General features: G+C 37.4%; 1 protein-coding gene across 1 annotated transcript in view; it reads left to right on the forward strand.

Annotated features, from left to right (window-relative positions):
• The window catches only part of WDR70 (WD repeat domain 70), a 99,359-nt gene extending 86,758 nt beyond the window's left edge, over nt 1–12,601 (forward strand). Inside the window, exons 14-18 of the mRNA XM_057433259.1 lie at nt 688–788; nt 1,699–1,778; nt 4,547–4,663; nt 5,014–5,176; nt 12,153–12,601. Of these exons, the coding sequence (XP_057289242.1) occupies nt 688–788; nt 1,699–1,778; nt 4,547–4,663; nt 5,014–5,176; nt 12,153–12,237 (546 nt within the window). The 3' untranslated portion in view covers nt 12,238–12,601. The remainder of the gene's footprint in view (nt 1–687; nt 789–1,698; nt 1,779–4,546; nt 4,664–5,013; nt 5,177–12,152) is intronic.
• Nucleotides 12,602–13,121: the final 520 nt, after the last annotated feature.

Below are 13,121 nucleotides of genomic sequence, written 5' to 3' on the forward strand. Positions count from 1 at the left end.
ACTCTTACAGAGTTCGTGTGCTGGTGTGCTGAATCAGACTGAATACATTAATCACGTGGAGATTCAAAGTCACATGGAGAAGCACACTCTCTGTGTAAAAGAACAATACTCTTAATGTCTGAAAATTAGTTTCTCCGCTGACCAGAAGTGTGACAGAGCTGTGAGACATTTGCTTCAATTACCCAGTTCTTCTGGGTGTTGTGGGGAAGAAAGCACCAAGAGTGAAAATCAGCTGCTCTTCCATTTCTTTAGTCAGCAAATGAAAGGTCAGCACTGTGTGAGAAGTGAAAAACGTAAAGAACAGGGTGGAAGAACTAAGAATTAAGAATGAAAATGCAAAAGACATGAAGGCCTGTATTGCTGTATCTGAAGCACTTTATTGTTCTCCTTGCTGTCATTATTCAAATCCTCCTTTAACTTTCCATTTTCATTATGCTTACTAAGACCCTGGAGCGGTTAGTCTATGGAAAACACTCTCATGCTGCCATCAATTTGTGCTTTCTGCCTACATCCATGCATTGTCACTCCTTTTACATTGTTCTCAAGAGGAATTTACATATTTATATATTCATTCATGTTCTTAAGCATGTTCCTGCACAGTGTGACTGCAATCCACTATTTGACAATAGGAATATTAATTCTAAAATCTGGATTAATGACCATCTGTCAATATGTTTTTTATTTCAGAGTGTTGTGCGTAGCCTTTGGCATCCTAAGCTGAACCAGATCATGGTTGGTACAGGAAATGGTTTGGCCAAAGTCTACTATGATCCTGTCAAAAGCCAGAGGTACATAATCATGATTAATGACTAAGAACATTATCTTTTTTTCTTAAATTTAGCCTGATTCCGTGGTTCTTTGGTTATACTAGTAAATGAGAAAAAAACATTTTAGTAGCATTTGTTTTGCAGAGTTTTTCAGTTTTACTTATTTTGGAAGAGTAGAAAGAAATAAAAATGAAGAAACCAGTTTGTTTCTGAAAAACAGCACATTTGCTGGTATAATTGCTCATATAATGTTCTGCCCATATATGCATTCATCTTTGTTTCAGTGGTATCCAAAAACATACTGTGTCCAGATGCTTACTGTGACACTTGAAGGTGAAGGTAAATTCTGGTTTACAAGATTATTGGAAATGTTTTATTTTTCTGATCTTTGTCAATTTGGAGAACAAGAGTGTTGGTCACCCTTGTTTGGACCCTTCTTCAGAGGGTAGCCTGCATTTCCTAGGCACAGACCACAGGAGTCCTAGCTCAGTTTTGTGTCCAGTTTGTTCCCTGGTACTTTCTATGAGGAGGAAAACACCACCAGTTCAAATCAGTCTGCACCAGGCAGACTTATGCAGTTTTTTCCAGCTCCAGTGTTACAGACTCTTCTGGTTAGATAACTGCTGCCTCTGCAGCTCAGGAAGAGTACTAGGAGCAAATCATACTGATGTTGGGAGAGAAGCACATTCTGCAAGTGCTGTGGACAAATGAAGTGTGAAATGAATCTTCCACCCTTGTTTCCACATGTCATACAAACTGCTCTGTAACAGAATCGGTAATCTCTGTCCTCCACATGTGCATGGACAGGCAAAGATACACACGTTTATGAATATTTAAAATGCTGTATAACTTTGTTGAGGCTGTCTTGAATAAAAATCTGTTTCTGTTTGATGTAAACAGACCAACTGAACTGCTGTGCGTTTCCTCCTAGGGGAGCAAAATTATGTGTGGTCAAAACAAAACGAAAAGAGAGACCCGCAGAGACTCTTACACAGGATTACATTATAACACGTAAGGAATTTAAGTATATCTTTATAGGAGCATCCTTAGTTCTTAGGTTTGAAATTATTTGCAGATCATACAGCTTTATATTTTCCCCTCTAAAAAAATTGCAGCTTTTCATCAAGTGTTGCTCACTGGTGTGAGATGTTAGTGCTTTGTACAAATTTTTTTTTCTAGCATTGCACAATCAGAAATGTATATATATCTTGTAGGCCCTGTAAAGTTATTAATAATGGTTGCTTTTTAGGTTCTGATGCACCTGAAAGCCTGAAAAAACACCTGCCTTAAAAAAAACAAACCAACAAAACTCCAGTATTTTGGAGTTTTTCCAAATCTTCAGTTTTACGTAACTAAATCAGTGATTGTAGATGGGTTTGGGAAGTGTTTTCCCACTTGTGAACATTAACAGTACCAGTGACAATATCAGAGACCTTAGTGATAGGTCTTGGAAAAATTCCCAGTGATTTTTCAAAATTTAGAACTTATCCAGAGTTATATGGGGTTTTAAACAGCTGAAGTACCTCTATATCCTCAAGGTTGTCATTGTATAAGGACTTGCATTCATATTAAGGCTCGCCGATGCATAAGAAATAGTTATCATTGTTGCTATAAAGTGTTTAGTTATCTGCCTTTTCCCAAGGGCAGATTTTCCAAAGGGATGATGGGATCAACTGAGATTTTGCCCCTCACCGTTAACATTCCCCTAATGTTATGTTTTCTCATGTGAAATGAGAAGAATCACACAGTTGTGCTTTCCTGCTTCTCTTAGTTCTCTTCCAGTTCAATGGTGTTTGGAACTATTGTTTTCCAATAGTTTTGGTACTGGAAATAGCTGAAACCATTTCTGTAGAACAAGATAATTGTTTGGCAGCATGATAAACAAAAGAAAGTCTCAGCTGTCTTCTGGGTTCCCACCTCAGGTATTTCCCAGCCACAGCTGCCTCTTGCTGCAGATGTCCAGCTCTGATTTTTGGGTAGCAGTGGTTAAAGTAATAGCTGGCAAAGAACAGTGATACTTCTCTCCCTTGGATGCTCTTCTGAATCCATCCTACTTACTACAGCCTTGCCTATATCAGCACATGGTCTATTATTTAAATACTTTGTGTGCACTTTGTTGTTAGTGTTTCTAATGTAAAGAGCTTTTGTGATTCAAAAAAACCCACTTCTCTGTTTAAAAGCTAATTGACATTGTGTATTCAATAGCATTTATAAATGCCAGTCAAAGATTTAGGTCCCAATTATGCAAAGTTTCGAAATCTTATCATCGAGTTTTAGCTGTTTAAACCATTTTTCCCACATCATTTTGAAACCTAAGTAAGGATACTTCCATATAAAGCAATGCAGAAAAATGTAAGGATTTGCTTTGCAAATGTTGAACTTTGTTGCATACTTTGGAAACTGTTCAGAGGTTAGATGTCTGTCTTTTCAGCTTACCAGTACAAATGGAAAGAAATTAAGATCTTGGAAGTCCTTTTGAAAGTGATCCAACCCTTTGTCCTTCTCATTTTTTTTGCCCTCAGTCTCAAACCCCTTCCCCCACCCTTCGGACTTCCAGCTGTCCTTTAATTTTAAGATTGGCTGTAATGGCTACTTTTAATATAGGAATGTTGGTTTTAGGAATAAGGTGTTACTTTTAAAGCACAGGAATGTAAAGTTTGGGTTTTCCTTAGACAACTTTGACACCACAAATAGCAGTAGATCTCTGAGTCACATGCTGTGCGTAAACCAGTCAAGCTTTGTGCTTTTCAGTAAATTGTCCCAGGCATTTTAGACATCATGAAATCTGCAAAAATAAGGCCTGAACATTCATCTGCAAAGAACTACAGTTTTGTCACCTGGTGGCGACTTCCCTCACACTAATAAATTGAGCAGGCTTCCAGAAATAAGCTCAAAAATCAAACTGATAAGTCCCTAGACTCTCCCCTCTCCTCTCTTTCTTTCTCTTTTTTTTTCTTCTTTTACTCAGTATAGGGCTGGTGCTTCTAAATGCAAGATTTGTTAGGCTGAGTTTTGCCTTTGTTGGGTTTTTTAACCCCAGCACAATTTCCTGCATTTTTGGAAACAGCAGCAATCAGCGTATCTGAATGTGAGAGCTAAACCTCACCATAAGAAAGCTGCATCCATGAACATGGCGTTTTTCCGTTGCTGTCAAATTGCCTGAGTGGACCAAAACAATTACTGTGATTAAGGATACTGAGGACATTTTTGAGGAAATAGAAGTTTTAAATACTGATAATTTGGCTAAATTCTCTCAGTAATGGGTATTCTTCCAACCCTGATTAATCTTATAATTCAAGAAAGAACATGATTATGACTTCATATGCAGAACCAGTACCATTTAGATCATTGAGAGGATTGCTTCCCTCTATGTTACAGATCTAAGAATGTATCCAGGGTTTTGTACTGCTCTTGGAGCATTAGAAGACTGGGAAGTTCAGAAAAGAGCAACCAGTTGGTTACAGTGCTAATGCTGAGAACTGAGTGGTAGAAGAATAAATTAAATATACATAAACTGTGCAAACAGTATTTCATATGAAAGGCTCCTGCCTGAAGGAAGCCTAGAAATGTGACTGATTTAATCTTTGGAAAAAATCAGAAAGAAGCTCTCAGTATCCATCAGTGAATCACTGCTTGGATACAGAAGAACTGTATCCAACTGGGCTGCTGCTTCTGCCACATTTTCCATTGCAAGAAAGAATCTCAGTCTTCGTCTTTGTAATTAAAACCTTATAAAGAAAATTTCTAACTTTCTTTTTCTCCGAATTGTGACCCTTCAGCCCATGCACTTCCGATGTTCCGTGAACCACGACAGCGAAGCACCAGGAAGCAGCTGGAGAAGGATAGGCTGGACCCTGTGAAGTCTCACAAACCTGAACCTCCAGTAGCAGGACCAGGTAATCTAGGTGTAATCATTTCAGACTGTTGTATGCCAGAGGGACCATTGCGTTGAGTCCTACACTTTTTAGGGTTTGCATTCAAACTTTTTGGCATGCTGACTCTATATGTATGGATAATATCCAACACTGTATACGTTGTTTTTTGATTTGGGTGCTTGCCTGAAATAAATAAGTAATCACAATGACTTATTTTGTATTACATAATCAGTAAAACACTTTTGTGAATGCAGCTTTAAGTTAGATTCTTCCTACAGTGTTAAATAATGTCTTTGTATCAGGTCACTGTTACAGATGTTTATTTCTTAAATATTTATCTCTAAAATAGTCTTTTTTTTTTTTCCCTGCAGGTCGTGGTGGGCGTGTTGGAACTCATGGAGGTACCTTGTCATCGTATATAGTCAAGAATATTGCACTGGATAAGACAGATGATAGCAACCCTCGAGAGGCTATTTTACGTCACGCAAAGGAAGCAGAGGAGAATCCATACTGGATTTCTCCAGCATATGCTAAGTAAGGATACAATTAAAAATACAACCAATATTTCTAGAGGCCAGTGGGAGTTTGGTAAAAGTAGAAGACACATGTTTTTAATGGTATACTTTGCCTTTTTTGGATTGCTGCCATGAGTATGTAAACTAAGAATATGCCATACGCTTTTTATGAAGATAAGAGTTTGAAGAGGAGGTTAAATTGTTGAAATTTGACATTGCCATTTTTAAAATATACCTGTCAATTCTAGAAAATTGTTTTAAAGCTTTCTAAGCTGTTTAGAATTTAGACTCTAGTATAAGTAGTATTTTCAAAATGCGTAAGGAAAAAGTTGTGAGGAGCTGAAATAGCCTGCACAGAACAGTCTGCCAATAACAAACTATTTTTTCATGTTTGCAGCCCAGTGTTTTATCTCCTAGGCTGTATGTTCATTAGTACTTTACTGCCTGTACTTTCTTTATTAGTATTTAGCTCTTTAGTGAAACAATCACTACCTCTTTAAAAACTCAAAATATATTAAGAGTCATAGTTGTTTCTAGTGATGACACTTGTTTTCTGACAAGTTAACTGAATAGCTGTTCCAAAGCAGCTTGAGAATGTCAGTGACTTAGCCTGCCTTTGTCTGGCTAATTAATAAGTATGGCATATTGGTAATTAATAAGTATGCATTTGATGATGTTCATCAAATCAGTGCATTATACAGAACCACATTTTGCATCAAAGAAGAAATATTTGAAAGCCTGACTCTGTAACAGTTGTTGTAATGAATATGCTAAATATTGATCATTAATTGTTTGATAGTGCATGTGTGCTAGAGATAAAATTTACTTTGAACGTGTTGGTACCTTGTTTTATTTGAGATGGGCAGCTATCCATCTTTAAAAGTAAATACAATCACACATTCCATCAGGTAGGTAGATAATTCAGTACATTTTTGACTCGGTAACTTCATTGATTGTGTGTTAAGTTTCATCCCTGACACCTGCAGCGTAGTAGACATGAAAGTTTTAAAACATAGCTCTATTACAGAAGGCTTACAGTGTTAGGTGGGCAGATCTCATTACAGTGTCTAGCTGAAGATGTAGCTGCAGGGGAAGAAGATAGCTGGCTGAGAAGTGGGAAGATCCAGGTCCCAGACTGCTATTAACTTACACACCAGACGGTGATACATATCTGGGGGGACTGGACTACAGCCAACAGCATGTTGCCTTGATGGTTTTGTCAGCTGATAAATCTCATGCCAATGCAACTGCCATTATCCTTGCTTTAAAAGCTTGACTTTAAGATGTAGTCTATGCAAAGAGCATTTAAAATTATTATTCTTGTTATTATTATTATTGTTGTTGTTATTATTTAAAACACTGAGTGCAAAAACTTTATTATTGTGGTATGTTTTTAATTTTCAGAAATATTTATTAATATTCAGTCTATAGCTGTAGACCAATTAATAGCTGTAGACCAATGATAGTCATAGGTTTCATTAGCTACTTGCCCACACACACAGCTGTGTTAATTATATCCTATATCTGACTTTACGTGGCATGTATGTTTACCCTGTGTCTAAAGCATCTTGCAGATATTCATATGGATGCATATTTAATAAAATATGCAAATTAGAAGTAATTGTCATAGATTACCATTAATACTGGTGGCCCTTTTAAGACCAGTAGTTCATAATAATGAGCAGTATACAAACCTAGAGAAGCTAGTAACTTAGCTATAGTATAAGATACACTATAAAATTAGGAAAGTCGATATTCGGATACACATTTAAATCGCATTCTGTCTTGAGACCTAAAAATCATACATCTAAGTTATTTTTTTTAATACTGTTCATTCTTTTCAGTACTTCGTTTCTCTACTCTTATTTTCTCCACATTTCTTGTAGTAAATTTCCACTTAATGTGCTATCCACTTGATGTACCTCTTGTTCGACAAGGCTTTTGGTTTTGTGTTGCGTAATGGATGGTTATTCACCTACAGTTTTTCATTCTCCTTATCAAGAAAATGTCTAAGAAAATTGTAGCTAATTTTCTTCAGTGATGGTTATTACATAATTTTAGACTGAGAAGACTAAGAAATGCTTTTTTTTTTTCAGTTTATCAGAGCTTTTGTAACTCTATGATGACTGCCCCCATTCATACTGATTAGCTGTCTTCACGCTTTTTTAATTATATTTTCAATTGGAAAATTTTTCAAGCTTGTTATTATTGGCCTGGCCTTTCTACTTCTTCTGAAATTTAAGCCAGAAAAGGAGGGGGAAGTACATAAAAGGCAAAAGGATGGGTGAAAAAGCAGATGCTGCTGAAAAGGATACTGAGGATTATAAAACATGCATGCTGAATTAGGAGATGACATGTCACAGAATGAATGAAGTGGTGAAAAAATGTGACCAACACAGCAGAAAAGTCATAGTGGGTGAGGATAAAGAAAAGATCTTGAGATTTTTCAGGATAAGCTTTTTAGAGACTTTGGCAAGAGTCTCTAACGGATTTCAAATTTCAGTGGAGTGAAAGGAAAGGCAGGACAGATTGAAGATTTCAAGTAAAGAGCTACAGGAAAAGAACTTGAGGCATCATTTGTAAATGTTTGAAAATTACATTCTTTGTGAGCTGTTTGTTTTAGCACAGCTGTACAGATATACTATGACTTCAGATGTCCCTCTGAAGGAATTGCTAAGCATTGTAGCTTAGGGCCTAATCAGGCCCAGATGTAGCTCTCCTCTGTACCATAGGGAAAGTGACGGTGAAGTTTTCCTTCCCACCAAGATAGACCGGAGTTCTTAGAAAATACCTTTCTCTTCAGTGATGTTGTCCTTACTTTGCTGTCTTTATCACTGCTGCCTATCACGGGCAAAAGGGAATGACTTGAAGGAACAACTTGTAGCTGTGCTCTATTCACTGAACTTTTTCTCAGTGGCAGTAGCAGTGTGTGAAGTGCTGGTCATGCGTTGGCTCAGGTACCTTTAGTTGAAGAAGCAGGACTGAAGAGAATTTTTTGTAATAATGATTTCATTGGCACATGTTGGTGTATTTAAGGTTAATCTGTTTTAAGAATTAGTAAATTTTGAGATTCAGAGAAGTGTCAGGCTAGTTGGTGGGGTAAGGAATATAAAGGTGTCTCATGCTGCAAATCCTCATTTTTGAGTCTGGAAATAGCCTTTATGACATTATTGTGGTTTCTGAGCATGCTTGAAAGTCATGTTTTTTTCTTTATTCCAGTGCAATATAAACACCAATTTCAAAAGTTATTGCAGCATGAGTCACATGCTGTGACATGCAGTTGTCTTCTCCAGCTGGTTTAACTGCAGCAGTATTTTTTTTTAGCTGCTAGTCTGTGAACCTCAGATGTCAATAAGCTACTTTTATTGGATCCCTGAAAAGTAACTAAGAAAAACATCCCATAACCAGAGGGATTATGGTGACTCAAAAGCAGTCTGCATGGCCCCTGGAAATTTTCTAGAGGTCTGCGTATCTGTATTTGTTGAGAAATGCCAAAATAAAGAGAAGCACACAGTATGAGGAAATCATGTTAGGTTTTTTTCCTGGTTTTGTTTGCAGCCTGTTAGTGTAACCCACAATGGGAGTGCATTCGTCAGTGCATTGAGGTTGTTCAGTGACTTGCCCAGCCAAGTTTGAATATCCTCAATGATGGAGATTCCACAACACCTCTCTGGGCAGCCTGTTTAGCAGTCTGGTTGGCAGGCATAGTATGCTCTTGCTAAATCTATGCTGCCTGTTTCCTATCACCTTCTTGTCCTGACTGTGAGTGGAAATGCATTCGATGGGGATTGTTCCCATAGCCTTCCCAGGGGCTTAGGTAGAATATCCTGTAGTTCCCCAAATCTTCTTTTGCCCTTCATAAAGATTATGATGTTTGCCTTTTCTAATCATTGAGAACCTTCCCCAGTCACCATGACCTTTCAAAGATGATAGAGTGCTCTTGCAATGACATTGAGTCACATGGCATTCATTGATGTACCAGCTCACTTAGTACCTTTGGATCAATCCCATCTGATCTCATGGATTTGTGTATGTCTAATGAGCAGCGTACTCCCTGTCTCCATCTTCCTCTTGTGTTGATAATGTCTCACTCACTCCCAAAGACTCTGCTGGTAGTATCGGGGTCCTCTGAGACATGAGGACAGACTTTGTCAGGGAAAACTGAGCCAGAGAAAGCATAAAGTGTCTTGATCTTTTCCATATTCTACATCAGCAGGTTTCCTGCCCCATTGAGCACATTTTACTTAGCATTCCTGTGGCTGTCATTGTACCTGTTGAAGCCCGTAGTGTTGCCTTTCAAGTTTCTTCCCAGTTTCTACTCCAGCTGTGGTTTTACTTTCGTAACTCAGTTCCTACATCTTCACTTAATGGCTCTGTTCCTCTTGGATAAGGTTGTCCCTGTGTCCTCTGTCTGTGTTCATCCATTTTTGGGGTTGATCTCAGACAGGAGATCCCTGTGTATCCATAATACATTTCTGCCAGACTTCACTTTCTGCCCATGAATGGAACCTTTTGGGGAGGTTTTCCTCAAAGATCAGCCAGCACTTTTGGGCTCTTTGCCCTCTATGGCAGTGTCTGATGCAATCTGTCAACTGGATCCTTAACAAGCTGAAGTCAACCCCAAAGTCAAGGATAAATGACGTACAGAAAGTTGATGGGGAAAAAGAACAGCATTTTCCCCATGTGTTTAGTCATCAGAAATGAAAATATTTTGAAATAGTAAACCTGTTCTGATAACTTTTGTATTAATCAAGTGGCAAACTGCTACTATGCTAGTAATCTCTATTTCAGTTACTAAGCGGAACATTTTGTACTTAAATTAAATGATCACTGCTGATAATACTAAAATGAAAACAGTGTTTTCTAAGCTTATGCCTTTAAAATGATCTGGCATACAAATCGCCCTAGGCTCTAATTGCTGCTGTGTGGCTTGTGGAGGTGGAACAGTTTACATTTCAGCTGAGCTGATGCTACAGCCATTTCATGTTAATTTTCAAAAATGAGATAGCAAGCATAGCTGATTTCCTCTGTATGTGTTTGCTTTAGCTGGTTACTGCTACGTGACGCTGCAGCTTCTTTCTTTTCACCTCCCACCCTCAGTGTTACTAGACTCAGTGTAATACTTACACTAGCTGAAGTCTGTAACTGTTCTGTGCCACACCGATCCTGGAAAATACAGGGATTCTGCTGCTTGTTTGACAAATTAAGTCATTCTCCTTAGTTGGAAGTTTCTAACCAAAATTATAACAGGAGGAGGCTTTGTGGTCAAAATTTATATTTATACATAATTAGTCATGCCTTACTAATAAGCACCTCGATACTGACCTGATGTGATCCTATATGGCATTTAGATACCTTTCATTTATTGTGATAAAAGGAAGTTACACTGTTAAAGAGGGCTAAATAAACTTCCATCGATATGTTTTAGAAAAAAGGGAAGAAGATTCCATACATTCCACCTCTTCAGCAGCTAACAAAATCCAGTATTTTTGCCAGTAAAGCCTTCATCCTGGGTATCTGTTTTGGATTGAGTGTTTTTATCTTTTTGTTGTTGTTGTTGTTGTTTTAACATCCTCCTTCAATTACCGGTGAAGTGGAGTTTATGTAACTTTGTAATGAAATTTTGAAATCAGAAACTTTTTTTCAGTCTTAGATCTGCTTTCCATGGGAGCAGAATGACTTACCTGACTTTCAGCAGCATGGGTCCTATCTGGGTGCGAGGTCTGCTTAGGCGTAATAAGATGTACAGACTGCACCCAGGGACCATGTGCCAATAGAGTCTTGCAGTGGGACTTTGTAGTGTCTTAGTATTCTCCTTACCTCCATGACAAGTTTGGAGGATGGCGGAGAAAACAGGCCAATAAAAAGATCCTTTGTATAAGGGAAGTTGGCTTTGACTAGTTCTGGTGACTTTAAATCTGTTTTGTGCCTGTATTTAACAAAGCAGAGAATCCTGTTCTTTAATAACTAATGGCTTGCCATTACTCTTCAAAGTCAGTGGCAACACTGAATTATACCTATTGTATTAAGTAAGGCAGACACAATTTTGTTAAGGTTTTTGCCTTCTGTAGAGTCTGCCACATAACAGTGGTTACAGTAATAGTGTTTCACATCCTTAGACTGCTGTAAAAACATTAGTTAATACATTAATGAGATGATGACTGCCCTGGCTGCATTTTATACTTTGTCATGTCTGTTGTAATGAGAATTCAAGAGCGTTCAGCTCCACAGTGATTGTGCTGAGAATAAGGTTGCAAAAGGGGACCATGCAGTGATTGAAGTGTAAAACAGGGGAACTGAACATCCAAACAGTTTGTTGAAATGCTACTTGATACTGTGTTCATTTAAAAAGTAATCGATAATTATTTTTATAAAGTTTAAGTGTTATTTAAAAGACAAGTAAACAGTGGAGGAATAGATATCATCAAACTTCACTGTAGGATACACTGTGCTCTCATCTGAAGATCAGTAGGGTTTTTATGTTACAGTAGTGCTGGATAAAAAGTCTTCAGAGAAGCCGGGTTTTTTTCATGCACAGGCTAAGCCAGAAAACCTGGCTTGGCTGTTCTGTTTTCACTTACGGACTGCTGTCATACTATAGTGTATCAAAATGGAGGTTTCTGTTTTTTGTAAACCATGGAATGAGAAGATCTGCAGCTCCATTTTCCTAGCATTGTGTTAAATTGGTTTGTTCCTCTCTTCTATCTTAATTTTATTCATGGAATACACAGATAATGATTACGAGCTGATGAGGAAATACTACTTTCAGAAGGTGTGTGTTTGTTATGCTTGTTTTTTGCCTGAGAGCCGCAAGTTTCTTCATTTCTTAGAAGATTAGTTGACAGGTTTCTGTTGAAAATGAAAACCAGGCAGGTGTAGTATACTCTCTTTTTAAGTATAGAAAGGATGTCATTTGTGTCTAGTGCATGTCTAATATAATTCCTGATAAACAATTTTAGTCTGACCATTATTTTAATCTTTTTAATGTTTTCTAGAACACAACCAAAAGCAGTTTTTGCAGAAGTGGAACCAGAAGATGATGAAACAGACAAGCCAGAGTGGAAAAAACGTAAAATTTGAAAGATTTCACCTGAAGAAGACTTGTAGCAAAGTGCGGCATTTACTTCTTTATTGTGTGTAGTGGGTCAAAATATAAAAGGAAATAATACTTCATAAAACTTGTTGTAGTGTAAAAAAAAGATTGTTGTGTTACACTGGATTGTAATCCCATATTTGAATTTTGTAATAAGGAAGTAATTACATTGTGCAAAGAACTCCTCTTTATGTCAGTTATATAGCTTTATAATTTAGGTGAAAAACATTTCTTTAAAAATAGAACTCTAGTGAATTCAGTATGTTGCCAAATGTTTTCTTAATTACTGCCAACTTTACAAATGCTGTATCATGACAGTGTTCAATGACTTAACTTATGCAAACAAAATAATACAGTTTTTCAGACTTTTTTTATTTCCAGTTAGAAGCTAACAAATTAACCCCTTTGTTACAAGTTCTTTACTGTAAGGGTTGTGAGGCAGTGGAATGGGTTGCCCAGGGTAGTTGTGAAGGCTCTGTCCATGGCACTGTTCAAGGCCAGGTTGGACAGAGCCATGGGCAGGATGGTTTAGTGTGAGATGTTGAAAATATGTTTTCTAGTGTGTAACCCTTATTTAAGTCATGTTCTTTTGAAGTATGTGTGTAGTAGCTCATAGTACTTCAGTAGTATTTTATACAGCTTTTATTTTCCAACAATATAAAATTGGAATGGCAAATTATGTATTTTGGTTTAATAAAAGTAATATGGTTATGGCTTTGTTGCTGCAGAATTTTGTTCAGGCTGTTACCAGGTGTTTGTATCTATTGACTTTGTTGTATGCCTGAATTACACATATACTGCCTCACACTCTCTGAAGACTGATTAAGAAAGTGGTTTCTTAAATACTGAAAGTTTCTGCTGTGTAAAACAT

The sequence above is a fragment of the Pezoporus wallicus genome, unplaced genomic scaffold (genome assembly GCF_028554395.1).
Source record: "Pezoporus wallicus isolate ANWC-B61680 ecotype Strahan unplaced genomic scaffold, APGP_CSIRO_Pwel_v1 contig_5601, whole genome shotgun sequence".
NCBI lineage: Eukaryota > Metazoa > Chordata > Aves > Psittaciformes > Psittacidae > Pezoporus > Pezoporus wallicus.